Raw genomic sequence first — 27483 nt, 5'->3', positions numbered from 1 at the left:
AAAAAAAAATAATAAAAAAAAATTATACAAAAAAAATATTAAAAAATAATTTAAAAAAATATAAAAAAATTCTAGAGCAATATATTATTGCCGTCCTGAAATATTAGTACTGCAATACCTACATTCACTGTTTCTGCAGTCCAAAAAATAGGAACTGCAATCTATATTACTACGTTCACTGTTTCAGCAGTCCAAAAAATAGGAACTGCAATCTATATTACATTTACTACGTTCATTCTTTAAGCAGTTCCAGAGAATAGGTACTGCAATCTATATTACATTTAATACGTTCAATTTTTAAGCAGTGCAAGAGAATAGGTACTGCAATCTATATTACATTTACTACGTTCATTCTTTAAGCAGTTCCAGAGAATAGGTACTGCAATCTATATTACATTTAATACGTTCATTCTTTAAGCAGTTCCAGAGAATAGGTACTGCAATCTATATTACATTTACTACGTTCATTCTTTAAGCAGTTCCAGAGAATAGGTACTGCAATCTATATTACATTTAATACGTTCAATTTTTAAGCAGTGCAAGAGAATAGGTACTGCAATCTATATTACATTTACTACGTTCATTCTTTAAGCAGTTCCAGAGAATAGGTACTGCAATCTATATTACATTTACTATGTTCATTCTTTAAGCAGTGCAAGAGAATAGGTACTGCAATCTATATTACATTTACTACGTTCATTCATTAAGCAGTTCCAGAGAATAGCTACTGCAATCTATATTACATTTACTATGTTCATTCTTTAAGCAGTTCCAGAGAATAGGTACTGCAATCTATATTACATTTACTACGTTCAATTTTTAAGCAGTGCAAGAGAATAGGTACTGCAATCTATATTACATTTACTACGTTGATTTTTTAAGCAGTTCCAGAGAATAGGTACTACAATCTATATTACATTTACTACGTTCATTCTTTAAGCAGTTCCAGAGAATAGGTACTGCAATCTATATTACATTTACTACGTTCATTGTTTAAGCAGTTCCAGAGAATAGGTACTGCAATCTATATTACATTTACTACGTTCATTGTTTAAGCAGTTCCAGAGAATAGGTACTGCAATCTATATTACAAGAGAAAGTGAGGGAGGAGCTGGTAAACCATTGCGATTCCACCAAGCATGTAGCTCTTGGGGATGAAGCCCTTCGTACGCTTTGCCAGGATCCGAGGGTGGTCACTCTTTTAAAGTCAGAGGAATACATTCTGGCCACCGTGCTCGATCCTCGATTAAAGCGTATGTTGTGTCTCTGTTTCCGGCGGACACAAGTCTACAGATGTGCAAAGACCTGCTGGTCAGGAAATTGTCCTCTGAAGAGGACCGTGACATGCCAACAGCTCCACCTTCATTTTCTTCCACACCTAAGGCTGCGAGGAAAAAGCTCAGTTTTCCTAAAAGACCCACTACGGGGATGCAGACAACATCTGGTCCGGACTGAAGGACCTGCCAACCATTGCAGACATGTCTACTGTCACTGCATTGGATGCTGTCACAATAGAAAAAATGGTGGAGGATTATTTTTCTGACACCATCCAAATAGACATGTCAGACAGTCCATATTGTTACTGGCAGGAAAAAAAAGCAGTTTGGAAGCCCCTGTACAAACTGGCTCTATTTTACCTGAGTTGTCCCCCCTCCAGTGTGTACTCGGAAAGAGTTTTTAGTGCAGCGGGGAACCTGGTCAGTGAGCGGCGAAGGAGGTTGCTTCCTCAGAACGTTGAAAAAATTATGTTCATAAAAATGAATTATCAATTCCTCAATCAAGTACAGCACTGCCCTCCAGATAATACAGAGGGACCTGTGGTTGTGGAGTCCAGCGGGGACAAATTGATAATGTGTGAGGATGAGGAAGTACACACTGAAGGGGGCCAGGAATCAGAGGATGAGGATGAGGACGACATAATGCCTCAGTAGAGCCAGTTTAGTTTGTACAGGGAGAGATGAATAGCTTTTTTTGTGTGGGGGCTCAAACAAACCAATCATTTCAGCCACAGTAGTTTGGTAGGCCCTGTCGCTGAAATGATTGGTTTGCTAAAGTGTGCATGTCCTATTTCAGCAACATAAGGGTGGGTGGGAGGGCCCAAGGACAATTCCATCTTGCAACTCTTTTTTTGGCATTATGTGCTCTTTGGGGCCTAGTTCTATCTCCATCAGAGATATTCCTGCAGGCCATGTCACCGGCACAGCTATGTTGGTGTTAGACGTGCGCTGCATACTCTGTCTGATTTAGCAGAAGCTAGGCATTGCCCTTGATAAGCAAATAGGCTTTCCGTGATATTACATTGTCAGGGATTAGGCCAAACAGAGTGTCATGGTATTTGAGATCCCTACCTTACCTACACACAGCGTATACAGCGCTGCTATTTGTTCTATCATATTAATGTTTAGATAGGGTCTCTCCATATTAACACACTCCGCTTGCTCACATCACCCAGTGAAGCAAGCGCTAAATAAGTGCCAACTTTTAGACACGTTAGGCAGCGTCTTTAATGAGAATACAGTCTCTATATAATTGTGAGTGCTTTAAGATCTTACATGACCTTTAAATCAGGCCACTTTAATCGCTGCTCTATTACAGATCTCTGTCCAGTGATCATCATGCATATTTTTGCAGAACCAAGTTAAATATATAAACAGGGTCTCCTAGAATACGTACTATTTTATTTAAAGGAGTTTTAAGGGACATTACACTCTAATAGAGAGACTCATCATTTCTGAATAAACAAAATTATATAATTCTTGTTAAGTTCCAAAAAAGAGGAACTGCCATTTCTATAACTACGTTCTTTGTTTTTGTAGTTCCAAAAAGGAGTAACTGCCGATTCTATTAATACTTTCTTTCTTTCAGTAGTTCCAAAAAATAGTAACTTCCATTTATATTACTACGTTCTTTGTTTTTGTAGTTACAAAAAAGAGGAACTGCCATTTTTATTACTACGTTCTTTCTTTCTGTAGTTCCAAAAAAGAGTAACTGCCATTTTTATTACTATGTTCTTTCTTTCTGTAGTTCAAAAAAGGAGTAACTGCCGATTCTATTACCGTATATACTCGAGTATAAGTCGACCCGAATATAAGCCGAGGCACTTAATTTTACCACAAAAAACTGGGAAAACTTATTGACTCGAGTATAAGCCTAGGGTGGGAAATGCAGCAGCTACTGGTAAGTTTCAAAAATAAAAACAGTGCTGGATATCGTTAACACTGGGCTCCCAATAATACAAACGTGAGGTTGTAAATGAGCATATCAAAATTTATTGTTATTAAACATCAATAAAATTTTATAAGTACATAATATATACCCATATCCTAATAAATTGTACACAAATGGTTAAACTAAATCCTCTGCACTTGGTATCAAGCCTAATAGGTGAACACAGATATAAATAACATTCACTAAAGACAACTCAGATCATTAATATATAAATCAATGAGACAGTCTGTGGATACTAAATACATGTGCCAGTTAAGTTTATTCGCCTTTAGAAGGTGATGAGCAGTTACTCCTAAGTGTTCAGAACAGTACAGTAATTTAGGCTTTAGTAATGCAAAAGATGCTGCACATACACTAAATAGAATTTGATATAATAGCTCAGATAAAGATAAGTTTGATTTTGTTTGCTGGAAGAAACATTTTAACAGAACAATACAATTTGCTTTGTGTGATTTAACCCTTATTATACTTGAAGTTTGGGATGTTTTTAGACTTTTCAATGATTTCACAGTTATGCAAAAGAATCTTTAGACACTTATTAATAGGTGACAAAAAATGAAAATATTGGACTTTATAAAACTGCTGCAAATAATTGCAGTGGACAAGTCAGGGTACTCACATGTGTCTCTGACCAGCGGGGCTAGATGGAAATGTACCGGTCTTTAGCTTTGACTGACAGGTTCCTTTTCATTTAACTTTATTGTTCCATGTGCAATGAACACACAAAAATCGGCTACAATAAAATGGTGGTTGACAGTGATCCACAGAGGCTGCAGATGCCTGCAGATGAGCGGGGGAGACTGGAAAACGGAGACCAGGTAAGTGGGACTCGAGTATAAGCCGAGGGGGGCTTTTTTCAGCACAAAAAATGTGCTGAAAAACTCGGCTTATACACGAGTATATACGGTAATACTTTCTTTATTTCAGTAGTTCCAAAAAATAGTAACTTCCATTTATATTACTACGTTCTTTGTTTTTGTAGTTACAAAAAAGAGGAACTGCCATTTTTATTACGACGTTCTTTGTTTCTGTAGTTCCAAAAAAGAGTAACTGACATTTTTATTACTACGTTCTTTCTTTCTGTAGTTCAAAAAAATAGTAACTTCCATTTATATTACTACGTTAATTGTTTGTGCAGTCCCAAAAAAGAGGAACTGCGGTCTTAACATCTATGTTGGTTTTAGGCATCCATCCAGTGTCCGCCATCTGTGCAGTGGAATTCAGACCTGTTGAGGGTGATATATTGTGGCCCCGGTACCAAATTGGATACCGGGGCCACTCCACTACGCAGTCCAGATAGATGCGTATCAGATATTTAACTACATTCAGTGTTGGGGGCAAATCCAAAAATAATTAAAATGCACTGTCATAATCGAAAACAAGAGGTATTGACACACTAGAACTCCACCCTCTATATGCTACAGAGGATGGAGGAGCAGCCATATGTGCAGTGGAATTGAGACCAGTTGGAGGAGGTATTGTGGCCCCGGTACCAAATTGGGTACCGGGGCCACTCCACTACGCAGTCCAGAAAGCTACCGCGGTGCAACGTTTTGGACTAAAAAGAATATTGTGAGGTGTGAGGTGTTCAGAATAGACTGGAAATTAGTGGAAATGATTGTTATTGAATGTTATTGAGGTTAATAATAGCGTAGGAGTGTAAAAAAACCAAAATAATGTATTTTAGCGCTTTTTATGCTTTTTTAAAAATAAATCAGAACCCAAAACCCTAAATCAGAACCAAAAACTTTCGTCAGGTGTTTTGGCAAAACAAATCAGAACCCAAAACCTCAAGCTAATCAGAACCCAAAACCCAAAACACTAAAAGTGCCCGGTGCACACCCCTAATTGATATATAATTTAGTTAATTAATACATAGGCACTTATGAATATCAATGGCCAATAATAGGATTATTTTCTGGCATTACTTCCCTGAAAACTGTGGGTTAACAACCGAAGAATAAAACACATTTCTGTTGTGTTCACTACTTTTGATTTCACTCCTTTCTCACCTGTGATCTGTAGCCATGAGCAGAACAGCTTTTACGGTGCTACTCTTGCGCCAAGCAAGCTACAGACATGCCCTGGGACTGGAAAAGACTGGAATTTGAGACTGAAGATTTGAGCTCTTACAGAAGTGAAGGGAGGAAACCTCGTATCCAGCTGTCTTGATGAGCTCATTTGTTGAAGCTCTCTGGCATTGGGTGGTGAAAGGGTTAGATATAGTGATGGAGAATTCAATCAGTAGTGTCAGCTTCCAACTCATGCTAAAAATAATGGAATCCTCCCTGGAATGACAGCTGGGCAGAGTCCACTTAATTGACAAGTACCACAAATTTCATTATCCTGTGAAGAAAAGTGCAATAAAAAGCCAATAAGTGTGAATGAGCCCAACGCCAACAGCTGAATGTAGACCCAAACTTTCTCTGGTATTTTATATTTCAGGAAGAGTACACTCTGAGAGGAGGGAGGTCAATTAAATTGTAATTTGGCAGTGTTCTTTGGCAAATAAATAACTTACATTTTTCTCTGGAAGGCAAATCACCTGTGCATTTTAAGTAAAAGCTCAGGGCCTAAGTCATTAAGGAAAGTATGGCAAAAAAAGGAGTAAATGTTCTCCGGGACAAACCATGTTACAATGCAAGGGGTGCAGATTAGCTTATTATTTTGCACATAAGATAAATACTGGCTGTTTTCATCTAGCACACAAATAATTGATAGCTTTATTTTTAAACTGAAATTTAAAGTTGGTCTAGGACATGCCCTATCCCAGCTATAAATCTGTCCCCACATGGTTTTGCCCAGGTGTAAAGTTACTCCTTTTTTATGCTTTGCTCTTCTTAATGACTCAGGCCCTCAGCGTGCTTGAGACTGCAATTACAAGTTTCTCACAGTGTGTCTGGAATGTAATGTGACCTACTTGTTGCTTGACCAGCCACAAATTCACCTTTCTTGACATACATAAAGGGGAACTGCACACATGAAAACACAAGTTTTAATTATGTTTCCAATTATGTTTACTTCTTCCTTTATTTGGTTATTTATTTATGTGATGAACTTTTAAACTTTTGCTACTATTTGCCAAATAACCAAGCTAATGAGGCAGTAGTTATTGAGTGTAGCTATTGTAAAGCATGGTTCATACTCTAAATACAAATGTATTTGTTGTAGTATAGTTGATATTCTTATACATGACACAGACACATCAGTTACGTGCTTGTTAATACAACATTTTCCAGCTAACAATATGGAAGAAACCAGACTATAATATATTTTATCCTAAAATATGTTTTGCTAACTATACTGTTATTGAAATAAAAATGAGTACAAGTAGAAGGCAGAAAATTCTCCTTTATGTATATGCTGACTTTTATATATTGTTTGTTTCTGAGCGCCAGACAACATTTTTCTTTATTTTGCACTTGCACATTGGTCTTATTTGTCCTTGGCTGCCGTCTCAAATGATTTTATTCACTTTATTCACTTGTATACATTTCATTAATTTAAAGAAGCTTTTTCTCTTTCACTATTTATTAATGACTTTTATTTTGTATTATTATGTTATATGGTAAGATTTGTTCTTATGATGTATTATGTTTCTTATTAGGCTAAAATTACGGTGAAACATTGTGAATTATATTTCACAGTGAAAATGACAGGCATAAATAAACACTTTCTCTGTGATTCAGACAAACTTGTGGACAGGCCCCATTTATGCACAATTGTAATTTACGAAAGTGAAAAAATGTGCAACCAAAAGTGCATATACTTTCGGTGCCTGTTTCTGCGCAAATATGCTCCGATTTAAAGCAGTGTACATAGATTTTACATGCAAAAATGTCAGCGTCTACGGAGGGGGTTACAATTTTGCATCACCTGATGGTAGGATTGGGGTGCTCTTAGCTGAGTGTGGGCTAGAACTCATGCGCCCTGTTTTGTACCCACATATAAATATGAGATTTTGTGGGACAAAGGCAAATTTAGGGGTGTTCCCTGTTTGACAGAGGGACACAGGTATACTTCTCATTGCTGAAGATTAATTTAAGCAACAAATGAGATTAAACTGAGCAGTATTTAGAAGGAAAAGGGAAAAGTTAAACTTGATGAAGGAGTGGTCTTAAAGTAGAGATGGACGGGCTCGGTTTCCCGAAAAACGAACCCTCCAAAACTTTGGTGATCCGAGTAGCGAACCGAGTCGGCTCGGTACTTTCGCGCCTATTCGGATTCCAAAACAAGGCAAAACGTCATTGTGACGTCGTCGGATCTCGGATCTCGCAAATTTTGAAATGTATAAATACTGCCCTCCATGGCGATCTAGCGCCATTTGAGAGAGGGGTACAGAAGGGGTAGGATAGAGTGAAAAGAAAAGCGGTCCATTGCTGAATTTGTCACTGCTGAAATACAAATACAAGTCCTTGCAGGCTTTATTTCTGAATTTGCACTAATAAGTGTAGGGTGTTATATACACCCAAAGAGAAGAGCTGCGTTGGTAATTTTGTCATTGCTGAAATACTAATATACAAGTCCTTGCAGGCTTTTTTCTGAATTTGCACTAATAAGTGTAGGATCTAATATACACCCAAAGAGAAGAGCTGCATTGGTAACTTATTTTGTCATTGCTGAAATACTAATGTACAATTTCTTGCAGGCTTTTTTTCTGAATTTGCACTAATAAGTGCAGGGTCTAACATACACCCAAAGAGAAGAGCTGCATTGGTAACTAATTTTGTCATTGCTTAAATACTAATATACAAGTCCTTGCAGGCTTTTTTTCTGAATTTGCATAAAAATTCAGAAGTGTTATAACTGTCTAAAACCATCTGCATTAATGGTGGACATTGGACGCAGATCTAATACTAGCATAGTCCCCATTGCGTCTGTGATCCACTTTGCGACTGGGTGACAGCTTCTTATTTTCTTCCTCTAGCAAAGGATTGTTTAACAGTCAATTGTTGTAAACTACTAATAGTATTCTTCTGGGTTGAAGATCCACCCCCAGCAGCAGCAGCAGCGGGACTAACTAACGCTCAATAATTCTTCAGAGGAATCATGGTTAGTGGAAGAGTCATCTAGCCTTAGCAACTTGCTTGCAGGACTAACTCCCATCACTTGTGAGGATAGTGATGATGAAGGTGTTGGGGGTGTAGATTGTAGGTGATGGGATGTAGATGAGAGAAGGGAGGTAGATGATGCTGGACTGCTTGTTGTTATTTTTTTAACATAAGTTTCTGATTTTCCCAACAGCTTTCCCTGAACTCGCTTCAAATGCCGTAACATGGATGAGGATCCTAGATGGTTAAGGTCCCTACCTCTACTGAGTGTGGCTTTAAAAACGCTACAAATGGCTAGACAACTGTTGTCAGGATTTGTGTAAAATTAATTCCACACATAAGAGGTGGATTTTTGGTCTTATGCCCAGGCATGACAATGGCAAGAACTGCTGCAATCTTTGTTTGAAAGTGTATGAAAATAATATTGTGACCTGTGAGGTGGTCAAAATTGACTGCAAATGACTTGAAATTAGTGTTAGTGAGGTTAATAATAATGTAGGATCAAAAAAAGCAACATTTATGTGATTTTAGCAATTTTTCTAAAAAAATACAGATCCAAAACCAAAACCAAAAAACGCAAGGGCGGTTTTGGCAAAACCAAAACCCGAAGGTAATCCAGATCCAAAACCAGAACACGGGGGTCAGTTAGCATCTTTATCTTAAAGTGTTAGTACACTGGAATTTGAAGTGATTTTTTACTGTTTCCAATTCTCAGATTTCCAGCAGGATCCATAATCCTGCAAAAATAAGCGCAGAGTGATTTGCACTAAAACTATAGTATGCACATATACCTATGTGCATGGCAAATATGATTAAGACATTAGTACACAAAGATTGCACTAGTGGGTTCCAGTGCCCCTTTGAAAACACAGAGGCAAGAAACCTGTGAAATTATTTTAAAATTATAAAACTAGTATAAATTATGCTGTGTGTGGCAGACTTGCCAACTTTATCTAACTCCCTCCATTAGATCCTTGAGTGAAGGACAAGGGTAGCGATAAGCATCATCTTTCCTGCTTCATTAGGAAGTGGGCAGGTTGCGGGAGGGTGTCCTGCTCTCCCATAAATTCGGTAGAACTACCCGAAATTCAGGAGTCTCACGGGTATTTCAGAATAGTAGGCAAGTATGGTGTAAGGAGTTTAAAAATGCTAAAAGTTGGAGGCGTGATAAAAGTATATATAAGTACTTGGGTAAGGTTAGATCTAGTTGTAAGGTTTGGAGAAATTTGAGGTTTACTGCATATGAATAATTCAATTCAGAAGATTCCAGGATTACCTTAGTCAGACAACTCTCTTGACAACCCAGCTATTATTAGATTCAGTTTCCCAGGTTCTATCAGTGCATGCTGGCAAAGAAGAACGGAATCAGATCTACTTTTTACTAAGAATTTTTATTCTGATGTCACATTATTTCATCAAAAGTTGTTATGACCCATTTTTTTGTGCACTGCCAACTAATGAATCAACTTTTTTTTATTGAAAGCTGATTAAAGTTAGAGATTAGTTCCCCCTCATTAACCCCCCTGGTTGTCTGCCTCGTCTGTAAGAAGGAGCAGAGGGGCCCAGGAAAAAAATGACGCCTGGCTATGGGGAGGAAGGGGGCTGTGCGGAGGGACCCTTCACCTCCATGCTTTACTATGTGCTAGTGGGGCTTTAAGTAGACAATAGTGAAGTAAATACAAATAACATGAATTAAAACACAAAACATGGGTTGCAAATATTTTAAGAACTCCTGGTAAAGTATTTTATTCATGAGCATTTAGTGGCATTTTCCTTGCAATTTGTCAGGGTTAAGTCCACCAAAAGGTACAATATGGTCGGAGCTATACAGATATAAATATTGTTTGCAAATATTGCTAATGTTTATAAAATGTTGCATTAATTGATGTGAAGCTTTGTGTATGTTCATGGTGGTATATAAATGCTCCTATAATTACATACCTCCCAATATTTGAAAAAACAAAATCGGAACAAAATAAATCCTACCCATGGTCCACCCAAACTACAGCCTCACTCTGACCACGTCCTCCAAACCACCCAAACCACACTAACATAATAATTAAGTCTTTCCCACTGTCTGATATGCCACATCCATTTATACGTACTACATATATGTATTGATTTGGAGGTATTTAGTTATACTAATGCTTTGTAATCTTCTATTTCAGTTTTAGATTTCACTGACCCCTTCAGCACAGAAGTGAAGCCAAGAATCCTGTTAATGGGATTAAGAAGAAGTGGGAAATCTTCAATACAGAAAGTAGTGTTTCATAAAATGTCCCCGAATGAAACGCTCTTTCTAGAGAGTACAAACAAGATCTGCCGGGAAGATGTCTCAAATAGCTCTTTTGTAAACTTCCAAATATGGGATTTCCCAGGTCAGATTGATTTCTTTGATCCCACATTTGACTATGAAATGATATTTAGAGGAACAGGAGCTCTAATATTTGTCATTGATTCACAGGTGAGCATTTCTGATCTAAATTCCCAGCATGATGGCCTGTAACTCATTTATGCAGTTATTCAATTATTTTGCACTCATAACAAGCTCCCTTTATGATGTTATTTACATATATAAGTTTATTCTGCCTCCCCGACTTTTAAGTATGCAATCCTGTAACAAAATGTGGTAACAAATGTATAGAACCTTTTTTCTAGTACATACACAGATGACGGATTGTGTGTGCATGAAAAGTGCTTCTTGACAAATGCAAAATTAGTAAACAGGGTTCAGATGACTCACACTAAGCACACATAGCTTTATAATTAAATGGTCTCTCCACCAAAACAATATATTTTCACAGCTAACAGTTTAAGAACATACTAGAAATACATCCAGGGGCAAAATAAGTTGAGGGTCTGAGTTGCCCAAAACACGCCTTGATCTTCATAAGCCTTGCCCAATCCATCCAGTCACACACACATTTTGGCAAAGCTACGTCCTGGTGGCCAAATGCATATTTGGGTCCAAGAATTGCAAAAATCTGTACTGTCGGGAGTTATGGTAATATACTTTGTACACAACTTGTCACAACCTGACTCACCTGGTCATGCATGACATATGGGTGGGAAATCATTAATCAAAACAAAACCACTTGGTCTGTCCAATATGACAAAAAATCCACAAAATTATATCTCACACTCTCTAATAAACACCCAGGGCCAGATTTATCAAGGTACGCAAACGCATACGCATCTGTGTTTCATACTTTGAGTGACGCAAACCGTTATATTTGCGTTGGAGTTTGAGATTGAGTTGACTTTGAGTGCCTTATCTGCTCTGTTTGCGCTGCGTATGTGGTGTTTTATGTAGCTCAAGTCCCGTTTAGCAGATGCGTATGCGTTTGCATACCTTGATGAATCAGGCCCCCAGTTCTTTCACCACTTAGGTTTAGTTCAAGAGTTGCAATTCTTAAGAAACCTTCAGTTACTCCGTGACTTATCCGAAAATACAATCACAACCTAAATTAATCAAATATACTGTAAACCAAACAATTCTCTGCATAAATGTAGCATTATAAAAACCAAGTCTATCTGACATGCAAATTATTTAAGAAGACAAAGACAGAATGTTATGGAAAATGCAAAACAATTTTCTTAAAATAAACCAGGAATAATAATTGAAACAGTCATAGCACACTCTCCTGGGAAAGGCTAGAAGTTATGCGCAATTCACCAATAGAAAGACAGAGCCCCTGACAATTTCTAAATTCAATTCAACACTTTTTAAACCATTTTATCTTAATTCACTGTGATATCAGGGTAGATGTGTGCTGGTATATAAATCTGTTTTACAACTGTTTTATTGCTCTTTTGTTTAAAACACTTCTAGTAATAATTTGTATACATAATTTAACCCTAGTCTAAAACATAGCATCCATATGATTATTAAACCAACTATGATTTTTCACGCATATTGATAGGAAACATTATGATGTTAGATAGATTCCTTGGGTAGATAAATGATCTCCTTAGCATTGGGAGTGGTATCTATCATGTCGTGTAGTTGGTTCCACTTTTTACACATTTATAAAGGGTTGTGGAAGGTAGTGCTTTGATGTATTATGTTTCCTATATGATATACTTGGGTTAACTCCAAATGGTTCTTTTTAGTCAAATACATTTCCAATTTTTTTACCATTAGTTTGTGATACTCATATCTCTCTGTATAAACACTCACACTAGGTGACATAAACAGGCTTATGAAGCATAGGTTAATAGGCATTAACCCCTTGTTAAGTTCGTCAACATACCTTAACCCCTTGTTTACTTACACACAGAGATTTTCATGTTACCTAAAACAATTCACATCATTAGGAGGAATCATGATCACATTAATATATTATTTTCCTAATTATCCTGGCCATAATCATGACACAACAGTAGAATAATTAAAATAACACTGGACTTTCAATAACTGCTTTCTGACTCTCTCTTTATGATGCCCAGGATGATTATATGGAAGCTCTTGCTAGATTACACCTTACTGTAACCAGCGCATACAAAGTGAACCCTGACATTAACTTTGAAGTCTTTATCCATAAAGTAGACGGTCTGTCAGATGATCACAAAATAGAAACTCAAAGAGATATACATCAGAGGGCAAATGATGACCTTTCTGATGCTGGACTGGAGAAAATTCATCTCAGGTGAGACAGCATTTATGTATATCAATGAGCATACAATGTAAGCTTCATAACCTATGAGTGTAAGCAAATAGACGCCATTCACATTGCTGAAAGTATGGTTCTTTAATGGTGAAAAAGAACAGGAATAGAACGCCAATATTCTAATAGTCATTCATTTAAACTGAGTGAAAAATATCATCTATTTATGTGATGTCACAACACAAAACTAGTAAATCCCCATTACTTTTAAACCTTTTTATTTTCAACAGACAATTGTAGTTCAAAAGGTACAAAAGAAAATATGTAACATAGAAAACATAAACATTAACCGAATCATCTATAATGAAATGTAAAAGTAATTGTGGATAGGTGAGGGCCATAGAGGAAAGGGAACAGGATAATGTTGTAGTTGGTGTGTATTCAAAAATGCAACATTGTGGGGATGGTGTGTTGTAAATTAACCTTTATAATAAGGATTGAGGATAGGGGTTGTGGGATATCTGTCTACCATGCAAAAGGGAGACCAAACCCAAGTGAAAAGTTCCAGTTTAACATGTAGCAAGTAAGTGATTTTTTTCCATGCATGCAACATGTCATATATAATTTTTAAGTAATGTAATGGTGGCAAGTTTTACAGAATGTAATTATATGTCTTGGAGAGGACAACCTAGGAAGAAGATACAAGGCTCTTTAGGGATTGATGCTTCTAGAAGTGAATTCAGGAGATTGTGTACTTTGTCTCAGAAGAGGGATATCTTTGGATAGGTCCACCCTGTGATATATAAGGTACTCCTGTGCCCGCAATTCCTCCAGCAAGCCGGGCCAAAGTTAGAAAATGTCTTGTTGAGTTTATGAGGTGTATAGTACCACCTGTGATATAGCTTGTAGGCTGTCTTTTTAATTGAGGTTGAGATAGAGGCTCGAGCTGTCTTGTCTTTTATTTTTTCCCAATAATCCTCCTCGGTGGTGGCGGTGGGAGGAGGGGATGCAAGATTTTTTCCAGTTCATGATTGGGTTGAAAATCTGTGCAAATATCAAGTAGCATGCTATATAGTAGAGAAAACATACATCTACGCAAGGGAGATTGGCGGCATATTGTTTTATATGGAGAGGGAGCTCCAGATGAAGGACTGTAAAGGTAAAATGTCCAATATGTAAAGTGAGAGTCTTCTTGAGATGAGTAATACAATGTACTCCTGACTGGGTCCAAGATTCAAACAGTTTAGGGTTAAGGTCAGGAGGGAAGGATAGGTTATCCAGAATGGGAGTGATAGGGGGGTTAAAGGATTATAGTGTATACTTGAGAGCACACAAGTCCCAAAGCTTTACAACAAAATTAAATGTTGGAAAAAAAAATTATGATAATTGGTCTGAGCGAATCCACATTACTTTAAAGGTTGCATACACTATGAGAATATTAACTGTGACTATATCTACTCTGAAGCTTGGAGCAGTATCATAATGTTAAGGATAGGCATATATATTAATATTATGGTTTATTATGGATGTCTGTTTTTAAGTGCTGCATCTGTACATTTTATATTATGAATACATTTATACTATTTTTTTCCAGTTTTTATCTTACCAGTATATATGATCATTCTATCTTCGAGGCTTTCAGCAAAGTTGTGCAAAAACTAATTCCACAACTACCAACATTAGAGAACTTGCTGAACATATTTATATCTGTAAGTAAATGCCATTAACGTACTGTATATAAAACTAGAATAATTATTTTACTGTGGTAACAATTTGCTTTTATAATGTGTTTAAAGGGAAAGTGTGAGTTCTTCAGTGTATATACTTAATTATGTATGGAATTTCCATCTCCATTATTTGAAGGACCACTGAATCCCAAAATTATATTTTAGATATGAACTAGAGATAAACAAAATTTCTTGCGAGTAGTGTTTTTCAGAAGGTGCAAGAAGCACATATTTCATGAAAACTTTTTGAGATGCTTTGACATTATTGACCTGTTCCTGTGTATGAATTCACCTATCCACACAATGTATTTCTGAAAAAGCAAGACTACCAAACTGTCTGCTCAGTACGATAAACCAACACCAACTAAAATAAATACTAAAAATAAAAATTAATTAAAAAATTCAGAGACACCGTTCAAACGATATTGCTAGTCTCCCCTAAAGATGCAATATAATAATACAAAAGGAAACATAGAACAGTGCTAAAGAGTTTTTCTTAAATATAAATACAGTGGTTAGGTATAACACATTTTATGTAATTTAGTGCAAACAATGGCTGATTTTACAAATTGCAAATCCCTTTACAAGGCAGCGCCGCTTTAAATTTAAGCGCTGAAGACGCCGAACTCGCGGATGTTGAAGAACCCGGAGCTTCATACATTTACCCCCAGATGTGAAAAGGAAGTTACATTTCCAAAGCACTGGCAGTACAAAAGTTCCAAACCCAGGTTCATATTTACTCACACTGGGGACCTCACAAATGGTGTTCCGGTGTAGATCATTGTTTGGGAGTTTCGCTGTTTCCTTACAGGTAGTAAAGTGTTCTAATATTGATGGTAGTGTTAGCTTCAGTGGTGGACACCACTGCTAACTCAGCCAGTTGCCTAGTAACGGCAATCATCAGTGGCAGCAGGCGCAACCTCGTTCCTAGCCAACTGCTTAATGATGACTGAAACTGGTGTCTCTGGCTCAGACATTGTTTCTTCCAGCGTGGTGCCAGCTACTAGATAACACCAGCATGGGGCCTTTAAGATGAATGTTATTGCTGATAAGCAGCACACTTCTGCACACTAGTTATTATAATTAAGAGGTTGGTCTGCAGTCCTTCTCCTATTGGTCCCTCACCCTTTATTAAACTCTCTCTCCCCACTTCCAGTGCTGGTGATAGTTTAATCTGACCCAGTGTACTGAACACTGTTAATTACTATATTTTATATGCTTCTCTGTTGTGACCTGCATTGTTATTGGACCTTTCCCTTGTCTGCCTTATGCCTTTATTCTGTTAATTAGATTCTGTCTGGACTACTGCCAGCCTCTGAGCATTTCCTGGCTTGCCTTGCTTCTGCATCTCTACTATCAGTAACCTTGGCATCCTGTGCCAAGAAGTTTGGTGCCTCAACTCTGTTATCTATTCGGTATCCTGCTGGTCTCCTACTGTATCCTGTCCATTACTTCAAATACCTTGAAGTTAATAAGCCCCTACTGATACAGGATAGATGACAACAAACTATCTGCAAACATATTGCATTGTACAAGAAAGGGAGATTCTAAATGTGAAGACCCACAACGTTGTTCTAGGGATCTTATTATCTGGCAGGTATTTTCATATCATGTGGCCACTGTTAAGAGATGGTATTTCTGTAGTGACACTTGATAGTGAGTTAATAAAGGTCAATTACTTGTATCACAGCTGATAAGGTGTGTTCCCATTTCCCAGTTTGGTATATATGCTGATTACTGAAATGACTGAATTAGCTTTAAAATAGTCTGTTTTGACAGACGAAAAGCAATTTAATAAGACCTTAAAATTTAGCTGCTTAATTTGATTATCATATCTCTGCTATGTGTGGTTTGAGCTTTATGTACTTACTCTCAAGTTTGGCTATAGGAATACTATCTCTTAACATTGGCCACCATCAACACTGGAATACTTTACTCTATTGATAACTGTCAGGAAATGGCAGAACTCTCAGACAACGATCAACACAGGAACATCATTTGTGAGATTCCCAGTATGGGTAAATATTAAACTATCATTGGTGAAAATCCCTCTCTGCAACAAAATTTTTGTTTCATTGTGAAAGGGACAGGCTCCATTGAACTGACTTATGCGTGCATGCGTGATGAAACATCAGCGCATGCGCAGTAAAGTCAATTCTGGCCTAAGGAGGGAGGAATATGCAGCCCAGGGCCATCTTTTCCATTGGGGATGATGGGCAGGTGCCCGGGGGCCCCACGGGCAAGGGGGCCCCATAGGCAGGGCTCTTAATTAGAATAAATAATCCTGCAAAAAAAAAAACCTGCAAAAAAAACCTTCAAGGGTCACTGAGCAAGTACATCTATCTATCTCTATATATCTATATATATATTTCTATACATCTATATATATATATCTATATATATATATCTATATATATATATCTATATATTTATTTCTCTACATCTATCTATATATATATATATATATATATATACATATATATATATATCAATATATATATTTCTATACATCTATATATATATATATATATATATATATATATATATATATATGTATGTATATGTATTTATATATATATATATATATATATATATATATATATATATATATATATATATATATATACAAGTTAACCCGTGCATGATACTCATGCATTCTAGTCAAATCAAGCTACTTAAGATGTTAAAAAGGTTCTTGTCATGCATTTGCGGCTAGGCCAGGCCTCCTCAGGGGAAGAGCGTTACTTCCCGACGCAAGCGCCCTTTTTTAACGTGGTTTTGTCCACATGTCACCACCTCATCATTTTTCTCCATCACCTCATCCTTCATCTTTATCGCCACATCTATCCAGATGTCTATCCAGACACAGGGATCTCTCTCAGCGGTCCTGAGTATCACACTCCTCTCGCTCTGTCACCCCCGGCAACCACCAACCACTCCCCACTGTCACCCCCGGCAACCACCAACCACTCCCAACTGTCACTTCTCCTTCAAGAAATATATATATATATTTTTAAAACCTTTATAAACACTTTTAACAATTAACAAATTAAATTAACACATTAAAAACATCTTAGTATACCAAATTTCAGCCCTTTCTGAGTTTTTTTTCCCACACACACACACACACTAAGAATTTAGTAGGTCAGTGTATAACTTCGCCCAGCAGGTGGCGCTGCAGCTTGTTTTTTTTTCCACACACAGACACACGCCATTAGGCTTTTATATAGTAGATATATAGGGGCCCCAGTCCACTGCTTTGCCCGGGGGCCCATAATGTTGTTAAGATGGCCCTGATGCAGCCAGCATTCCACTTTTTCATGTATATTATTCATCTCAGTAATACACAGCCTATGGTATACACTAATTCCAAACAGTAGCCTTCCTTCCTCATTAAATAATACAAATCTGCTATTTGATATTACTGCCTATGCATGTGTAATACCCTGCAAATCACAGGTATATTACTGTATACACTCATTCAGAAAACTATAGTTCCCCAGAGTGCCTTTGGGAAGTTAAACGTAAATTGTGTCAGCCATTTTTGGGTGGACAATAAAATATGGAGATTCAGGGAGATTCTTGGGGAAAAGTGGAGGAGCCAAAAATGGACTGGCAAGAGAGAGAAATGATGTGTGTGGCTGCTGGCTGAACTAATGAAGGATCTTCCCATAAAGAGCCACTGAATCTATGGCTGAATTGTTGTCCTGAGGGTTTGCAGCCAACTCAGAAAGAAACACCTTTGCAGTATAGGAAAAGACCTAACTTGCCACTGCTTGAGATATCAGCAGGACTCATATGAAGACAGGTAGATGCTTTTGCTTTGCTATGGTCAAGTTATTTAAGTGAGACATCAAACTGTGTTATTAAAACCTCTGACCGGGACTGTGATTTTGCTATTGAGAGGTGTTATAGTACTTGCTAAAGGAAGAGTTTGTTCCAGCTAAATCTGCTGTATTTAAAGTTATCTACAAGTTGACTGAAAATGCCTAAAATGGATGCTGATGAGAGAATTGCAAGTTTAACCCTACAGTTGCTGAGAGAGAGTTGCTTATTCCATTAGACAGATTGCTAAGTGGACTACTGAATTTAAATTGTACAAGTAAATAAGCTTCATGTGTCACCTGAAACTTCGCTTAAACCTGTGGATTATAATTTACCCCATTGGGTTCTGTATATCATAGAGTGATTTAGAATGCATTTAACCTGAACAAGCTGGATTAATCCTTGTTGCATCTCTGCTAATTTTTGTCTGATAAGTAGAATTGCACTAAAAGTATTGTGTTGATTTATGTTTGCATATTGTTGAACCAAGATTCCTAAAATGTGATTTATTTTGTGACATGTTAAATAACATTGCTTCTTGATGGTATTGTGCTACTACACTACCGCTACTGATCTGCTGCTGTGGTAAAGCCTTATGCCACAAGCAAAGAGAATAAACCCACGAGGTTATGCAGTTTTAGCCCTGTGGTCCTTGTTTTATTCCAACACTACTGGGGGGACCTTGGCCTCTCTACCATACCACCAGGCCTGTAGAATTCTTCCTTATACTACTTTTGGGGTGCCAACCATCTGTCCCGTTACATATGCATTCTATTCTGAAAGGATATTTATGGAGAGGCACTCGTCTCAGATATGTAGCTACTAAAATGAAAAATAATACAGTGCTGCAGGATAAATTGTACACCGTCTTCACAGCGATATGGAAAATGTCTGTAACTTACTAGCGTTCCAGGAAGGTGTTTAACCTGGGTGAACTATGAAATGTGAGAGACTTTAACACTGACTTTGAAATATTATTAAAAAAATGCTATTCGTATACTGATATGTATGCAAAATATTTTCATTTTGACAGAATATTTAAAAATGCCACCCTTAGTTCCCTGCTAATGTATTTTAAAACACCCATTGTACTCTGTATCATCTTATAATACAATAAAAATAAAGGTCATCTTGTAGTTATTGGAGTGGATTCACTTTAAGTTGGCATTTGTGCTAGCATTTACATACAGTAGTTTCAATGTATGAAGAGTCTATTTTTATTGCTTAACTTTATTGTTTAAATTCTTTGTTGCAGAATTCTGGGATAGAGAAAGCATTCCTTTTTGATGTGGTCAGTAAAATCTACATAGCAACAGATAGCACTCCAGTGGACATGCAGACCTATGAGCTGTGCTGTGACATGATTGACGTAGTTATTGATATCTCTTCCATCTATGGGTATGTCATTTTTGTTATCATTTATTTTAAATACAGAGAATGTTAGTATAACAAAAATGCCATGCAGTGTGAACGTGTACTTGAAGAGGGATAGTTATAGCGCAGGTGGTATGTGAGGTGGAGGAGATATAGACTGCCGATAGTCAAATATCCTGCTTGAGGCAGCAGTGTAGAACTAGGACATCGGGCTGTTTATCTGTGATGGATCATACCCATTTCATTCATAAAATTAACTTCAACACTGGATGACGGTAAATAGATACTGCTGATTCCCTGTATGAAAAAAAAATCTCTTTACTTCTGATTGGTTGGCTAGAGAAGGGATGTTTAGGGTACTGCCAGTTTTGTTCATTTAATGGCAGTCGGAGTCAGTGTTCAAGTGTGGGCGGAGGGGTTTCTGTTTTGCTTTTTTAAATCTCCTTTTGGGCTACAGCAGATCAAGATAAATCTGTAAAGACATGGAATTGTTGAGTTAGAAAAGCATAGTTAATGCTTGAAATACATCAAATGACAGAAAAGATTTTTGGTTTTATGTTTGTTTTTTTTTAAATTAAAGAGTGAGTAGCGTGTAAAAAATGTGCATGCCTTGTAACCCCATGGCCATTAAACAGTGTAAGCAACGTTGCCATAACTTGTTTTGTTTTCCATTGCCCAGGCAAGATCACCAGTGCTTTTTAATGTACACTCATGGCCAAAAGTTTTGAGAATGACACAAATATTGGTTTTCACAAAGTTTGCTGCTTCAGGGTTTTTAGACCTTTTTGTCAGATGTTGCTATGGTATACTGAAGTAAAATTACATGCAGTTCATAAGTGTCAAAGGCTTTTATTGGCAATTACATTATGTTTATGCAAAGAGTCAATATTTGCAGTGTTGACCCTTCTTTTTAAAACTTCTGCAATTCACCCTGGCATGCTGTCAGTCAACTTCTGGGCCACATACTGACTGATGGCCGCCCATTCTTGCCTAATCAGTGCTTGGAGTTTGTAGGAATTTGTGGCTTTTTGTTTGTCCACCCGCCTCTTGAGGATTTATCACAAGTTCTCAATGGGATTAAGGTCTTGGGAGTCTACTGGCCATGGACCCAAAATTTCAATGTTTTGTTCCCCGAGCCACTTAGTTATCACTTTTGCCTTATGGCAAGGTGCTCCATCATGCTGGAAAAGGCATTGTTTGTCACCAAAGTGTTCTTGGATGGTTGGGAGAAGTTGCTCTTAGAGGATGTTTTGGTACCATTCTTTATTCATGGCTGTGTTCTTAGGCAAAATTGTGGATGAGCCCACTACCACCAGTGCACAGCTTGCTCAGGAATGGCAGCAGGCAGGTGTGAGTGCATCTGGTTTAAGCCGTATCATTTGTAGAGATGAGCGCACTCGGATTTATGAAATCCGAGCCCACCCGAACGTTGCCGATCCGAGTCAGATCCGAGACAGATCCGGGTATTGGCGCCAAATTCAAATCTGAAACTGAGGCTCTGACTCATAATCCCGTTGTCGGATCTCGCGATACTCGGATCCTATAAATTCCCCGCTAGTCGCCGCCATCTTCACTCGGGCATTGATCAGGGTAGAGGGAGGGTGTGTTAGGTGGTCCTCTGTCCTTCTATATCTCGTGCTGTTCAGTTAAGTTCTGTGCTGTTTAGTTAAGTTCTGTGCTGTGCTGTGCTGTTCTGTGCTCAGTCCAGTGGTGCTGTGTCCTGTGCTCTGTGCTTCTAAGGGCATAGTTATTTCCCCAATATTCCCAAGTGTTTAAAAAAATAAAAAAAAGTTATTTAAAAAAAATACAAAAAACTAATTAATTTTTTTTTAAATTACAACAAAATTTGCACAACCAATCCTGCAGTATAAGCCCATTGGTACTGCAATATTACCAAGTTCACACATTCAGCAGTAAAAGTCCAGTGGTTCTGCAATATTACAAAGTTCACACATTCTGCAGTACCAGTCCAGTGGTGCTGTGTCCTGTGCTCTGTCCTGCTGAGTTCAGTAGTGCTGCTGGGTCCTGTGCTGTGTCCTGTTCAGTCCAGTGGTGCTGTGTCCTGTGCTCTGTGCTTCTAAGGGCATAGTTATTTCCACATTATTCTCAATTTTTTAAACAATAAAAAAAAAGTTATAAAAAAAATTAAAATAAAAAATTAAAAAAAAAATAATTATAACCAAATTTGCAAAACCAATCCAGCAGTATATAAGCCCATTGGTACTGCAATATTACCAAGTTCACACATTCAGCAGTAAAAGTCCAGTGGTACTGCTATTACAAAGTTCACTGATTCAGCAGTGTATAAGTCCAGTGGTACTGCTATTACAAAGTTCACTGATTCAGCAGTGTATAAGTCCAGTGGTACTGCTATTACAAAGTTCACTGATTCACCAGTATAAGTCCAGTGGTACTGCTATTACAAAGTTCACTGATTCAGCAATATAAGTCCAGTGCTACTCTCCTGTGCCGCATATAATTTTTAAAGGCTTTGCCGAGTGTGTGTGGCTTAGGGGTACGCTCTCTTGTGCTACATATAATGGAAAACCAAAATTTGGAGGATAAAGTAGGGAAAGATCAAGACCCACTTCCTCCTAATGCTGGAGCTGCTGCCACTAGTCATGACATAGACGATGAAATGCCATCAACGTCGTCTGGCAAGCCCGATGCCCAATCTCCTAGTTCAGGGCATGTAAAATCCAAAAAGCCCAAGTTCTCCAAAAATAGCAAAAAGAGAAACTTAAAATCATCTGAGGAGAAACGTAAAGTTGGCAATATGCCATTTACGACACGTAGTGGCAAGGAACGGCTTAGGCCCTGGCCCGTGTTCATGACTAGTGGTCCAGCTTCACCCAAGGATCTAAGCCCTCCTCCCCCCCCCTACAAAAAATTTAAGAGAATTATGCTGTCAGCAACAACAACAAAACAGCAAAGAACTCTGCCTTCTAAACAGATGACATCACAAATCCCCAAGTCGAGTCCAAGGGTGTTGTTGGTTGTGAACCCTGACCTTCCCATCACTGTACGGGAAGAGGTGACTCCATCCAGCATTTGCAGCACGCCCTCTGCATATACTGGAAGGATCACCCACAGTCCAGTTACAGATTTGGCTAATGAAGGTGTGAATGTTGTGCACCGGGAGGAGGATATTGATGTAGCTGGCGCTGAGGAGGATGTTGATGATTATGATGCAGACAGATACCAAATTGCCTTTCTCAATTTCTATTTATATTCTAGATTATATAACGGCTGAAAAGTTTTCTGTTTTACTCCTAGTGGAGAGGGGATCTGATGCAGACAGATACCAAACTGCCTTTGTCCATTTCTTTGTATATTTGAATTTCTAGTTCTACAGTCTATGCAGGCTGCTTTATTTATATTCAACTACAAGTGTAGGGCGGGGGGGCATAGATAGCCACCAAAGTAACGTGGTCCATTTAATTTAACTTTCTAGCTCCACAGTCTGTGCAGCCTGTTTTTTTTATCTTCAAAGTATTTATATTTACAAGCCTTGCAATCTAAATTAACTAGAGGTAATGACGTGGTAGAACTCCAAAAGGCAGTTTGGAAGCCCCTGTACAAACTGGCTCTATGTTTTAACTGAGTTGTCCCCCCTCCAGTGTGTACTCGGAAAGAGTTTTTAGTGCAGCGGGGAACCTGGACAGTGAGCGGCGAAGGAGGTTGCTTCCTCACAACGTTGAAAAAATGATGTTTCTAAAAATGAATAATCAATTCCTCAATGAAGTACAGCACTGCCCTCCAGACAGTACAGAGGGACCTGTGGTTGTGGAGTCCAGCGGGGACGAATTGATAATGTGTGAGGAGGAGGAAGTACACACTGTCGGGGGAGAGGAATCAGAGGTTGAGGATGAGGACGACATCTTTCCTCAGTAGAGCCTGTTTAGTTTGTACAGGGAGAGATTAATTGTTTTATTGGTGTGGGGGCCCAAACAAACCAATCATTTCAGCCACAGTTGTTTGGTAGGCCCTGTCGGTGAAATGATTGGTTTGTTAAAGTGTGCATGTCCTATTTCAACAACATAAGGGTGGGTGGGAGGGCCCAAGGACAATTCCATCTTGCAACTTTTTTTTTGGTATTATGTGACCATTCAAAGGTCGTTTGCCATGTTCAAAAAGTAAAAGAAAATGCCAACAAATTCAATAAATTAAATCAAAAGTTAAATGCCCTGTCATTATTTAAAACAAGAGGTTTTGACATGCTAGAATTAGTGTAGTGTTAAGATGTTATAAACACTACACTTGAAACTTGGAGGAGGTATTGTGGCCCCGGTATCAAATTGGGTACCAGGGCCACCCCACTACGCAGTCCAGATACTTGCTTGGTGGAATTCAGACCAGTTGAGGGTGTATTTATTTTATTGTGGCCCCGGTATCAAATTGGGTACCGGGGCCACCCCACTACGCAGTCCAGATACTTGTTTGGGGGAACTCAGACCAGTTGAGGGTGTATTTATTTTATTGTGGCCCCGGTATCAAATTGGGTACCGGGGCCACCCCACTACGCAGTCCAGATACTTGTTTGGTGGAATTCAGACCAGTTGAGGGTGTATTTATTTTATTGTGGCCCCGGTATCAAATTGGGTACCGGGGCCACCCCACTACGCAGTCCAGATACTTGTTTGGTGGAATTCTGACCAGTTGAGGGTTTTATTATTATATTGTGAGGACCACTCTATACCACACTACCACTCTATACCACTCTATTTAATACTTTAATTCTATTACTAATTGCCATAAAGAGGAACTGCCGCTTCTATTTAATACTTTAATTCTATTAGTAGTAATTTGGTAAAACAAATTTTACCAAAAGTATAATATGTCTTACAAACACTACACTTGAAAGATGGTGCCTTTAAATGAAAAAGTCAGTCTTCATTGCACGACTATGTGCAACAGGGACAGTTTTTTGGTTTACAAAGTCAACCAATAACACTTCGACCTTGTCTGTCTTAAACATACTTGATGGGATCTCAATGACGAATGGTCTGTACCATGGTTGGAGGAGGTATTGTGGCCCCGGTACCAAATTGGGTACCGGGGCCACTCCACTATGCAGTCCAGATAGAGGTGTATCAGATATTAAACAACATTGACTGTTGCTGCAAAATTTTTAAATAATATTGTGGGGAACACTACACTACGCAGTCCATAAACTTTTTGGGTGGAATTCAGACTCGTGTAGGGTTTTTTAATAATATTGTGGTGACCCACTCCTCTACGCAGTGCAGGTACATTATTGGTGCGAATCATACAAGTTCAGGGTTTTTAATTTATATTGTGGTGACCCACTCCTCTACGCAGTCCAGGTACATTATTCGGTGCGATTCATACCAGTTGATGGTTTTCTTATTATATATATTGTGGTGACCCACTCCTCTACGCAGTCCAGGTACATTATTGGTGCGAATCATACAAGTTTACTGTTTTTAATTTATATTGTGGTGACCCACTCCTCTACGCAGTCCAGGTACATTATTGGTGCGAATCATACAAGTTCAGGGTTTTTAATTTATATTGTGGTGACCCACTCCTCTACGCAGTCCAGGTACATTATTCGGTGCGAATCATACAAGTTCAGGGTTTTTAATTTATATTGTGGTGACCCACTCCTCTACGCAGTCCAGGTACATTATTCGGTGCGATTCATACCAGTTGATGGTTTTCTTATTATATATATTGTGGTGACCCACTCCTCTACGCAGTCCAGGTACATTATTGGTGCAAATCATACAAGTTCAGGGTTTTTAATTTATATTGTGGTGACCCACTCCTCTACGCAGTCCAGGTACATTATTCGGTGCGATTCATACCAGTTGATGGTTTTCTTATTATATATATTGTGGTGACCCACTCCTCTACGCAGTCCAGGTACATTATTGGTGCGAATCATACAAGTTCAGGGTTTTTAATTTATATTGTGGTGACCCACTCCTCAACGCAGTCCAGGTACATTATTCGGTGCGATTCATACCAGTTGATGGTTTTCTTATTATATATATTGTGGTGACCCACTCCTCTACGCAGTCCAGGTACATTATTGGTGCGAATCATACAAGTTCAGGGTTTTTAATTTATATTGTGGTGACCCACTCCTCTACGCAGTCCAGGCACATTATTTGGTGCGATTCATACCAGTTGATGGTTTTCTTATTATATATATTGTGGTGACCCACTCCTCTACGCAGTCCAGGTACATTATTGGTGCGAATCATACAAGTTCAGGGTTTTTAATTTATATTGTGGTGACCCACTCCTCTACGCAGTCCAGGTACATGTTTTGGTGTGATTAAGACCAGTTGATGGTTTTCTTATTATATTGTGGGGACCACTCCACTACGCAGTCCAGAAAGATACCTCGTTGCAACGTTTTGGACTAATAACTATATTGTGAGGTGTTCAGAATACACGGTAAATTAGTGGAAATGCCTGTTATTGAATGTTATTGAGGTCAATAATAGCGTAGGAGTGAAAATAAGCCCAAAAACTTGATTTTTTAACTTTTTATGCTTTTTTAAAAAAAAAATCCGAATCCAAAACCTTAAATCCGAACCAAAACCTTTCGGCAGGTGTTTTGCGAAACAAATCCGAACCCAAAACATCGAGAAAATCCGGATCCAAAACACAAAACACGAGACCTCAAAAGTCGCCGGTGCACATCCCTAATCATTTGGACAAAGCGAAAATAAGCAGAGATAAACGGGTAACTTTGGTGGCATTACTAATAGAAAAGAAGGGTAAGTGCACCCATTCACCAGGACTGACGTTTTGGGATTATTATAGAGAGCAGACACACCGTGAGGAACTTGGCCAGAAACCCATAAGAGGGAAGGGCTTCAAGAAGGGCCAGCCAATGCAGTCAAAGACCTTCTCTGCATCTAGGGATAGGAATAGGATTGGCAACCTACACTCATGCAGATGGTGGATTTCATCAATGATCTGTTTGGTATTGCCCAGGCGTTGGTGGCCAAGAACAAAACTCTATCAGAGATGGAAGGACCAGTTTGAGCTTGTTAGGACTTTACAAAAATCTCCACATGTTCACATTCAGGAAAGAAATGGGAGGATTGCTACCACAAATGGAGGGATATTTTTCTTCTTTAGGAGTAAACAAGATCCTGGCTCAAATTGTAGCAGTCAAAGGTCTCACCATCTATAATCTAGTTGAAGAGGGGGGTAAGTTTAGGAGCTAGAACACCAGCAAATTTGGTAGGAAAATGGTAGAGGTAGGCAAGGAACTCTTCTGCATCATGGTGAGAGGCAGATGGGAGCCAAGCTCAAAGGCGAACAGGGGAACTATCCACATGGTGAAGGGAGTTAAGGGACAGGGGACTTTAAGGGGGATATAGCTAAGAGAAAGGAGGCCTAGATGTCCTGAAGTCTGGTGGAATTATGGATTAGTCATAGTATGGCAGCTTGGCAAGAGGAAGGGTGAAAGTGCCTTATGGCACAAAAAAGCGGGGACAGCGGGCACAAAATGGGGAACGGGAAGGGAGAGGCTTTCAAAGGGAGTAGGCTCAATTAAGAGCCAGAGTGTCAAAATCCATGTTACAACTTGTAGAAAATTCCAATACACATCAACAGAGAATTAAATATATTGCGAAATCCTTTTAAAATGTATATGTGTACAATAACAGGTAGCTGTGGTGGCTG

General features: G+C 38.4%; 1 protein-coding gene across 1 annotated transcript in view; it reads left to right on the top strand.

Annotated features, from left to right (window-relative positions):
* The window catches only part of RRAGD (Ras related GTP binding D), a 59369-nt gene that overhangs the window by 5159 nt on the left and 26727 nt on the right, over positions 1-27483 (top strand). The window contains exons 2-5 of the mRNA XM_075202774.1: positions 10448-10743; positions 12729-12928; positions 14481-14595; positions 19694-19836. Coding sequence (XP_075058875.1) covers positions 10448-10743; positions 12729-12928; positions 14481-14595; positions 19694-19836 — 754 coding nt within the window. The remainder of the gene's footprint in view (positions 1-10447; positions 10744-12728; positions 12929-14480; positions 14596-19693; positions 19837-27483) is intronic.

This window comes from Mixophyes fleayi, chromosome 3, assembly GCF_038048845.1.
Source record: "Mixophyes fleayi isolate aMixFle1 chromosome 3, aMixFle1.hap1, whole genome shotgun sequence".
In the NCBI taxonomy this organism is placed as follows: domain Eukaryota; kingdom Metazoa; phylum Chordata; class Amphibia; order Anura; family Limnodynastidae; genus Mixophyes; species Mixophyes fleayi.
This window is presented reverse-complemented; position numbering and strand designations above follow the sequence as displayed.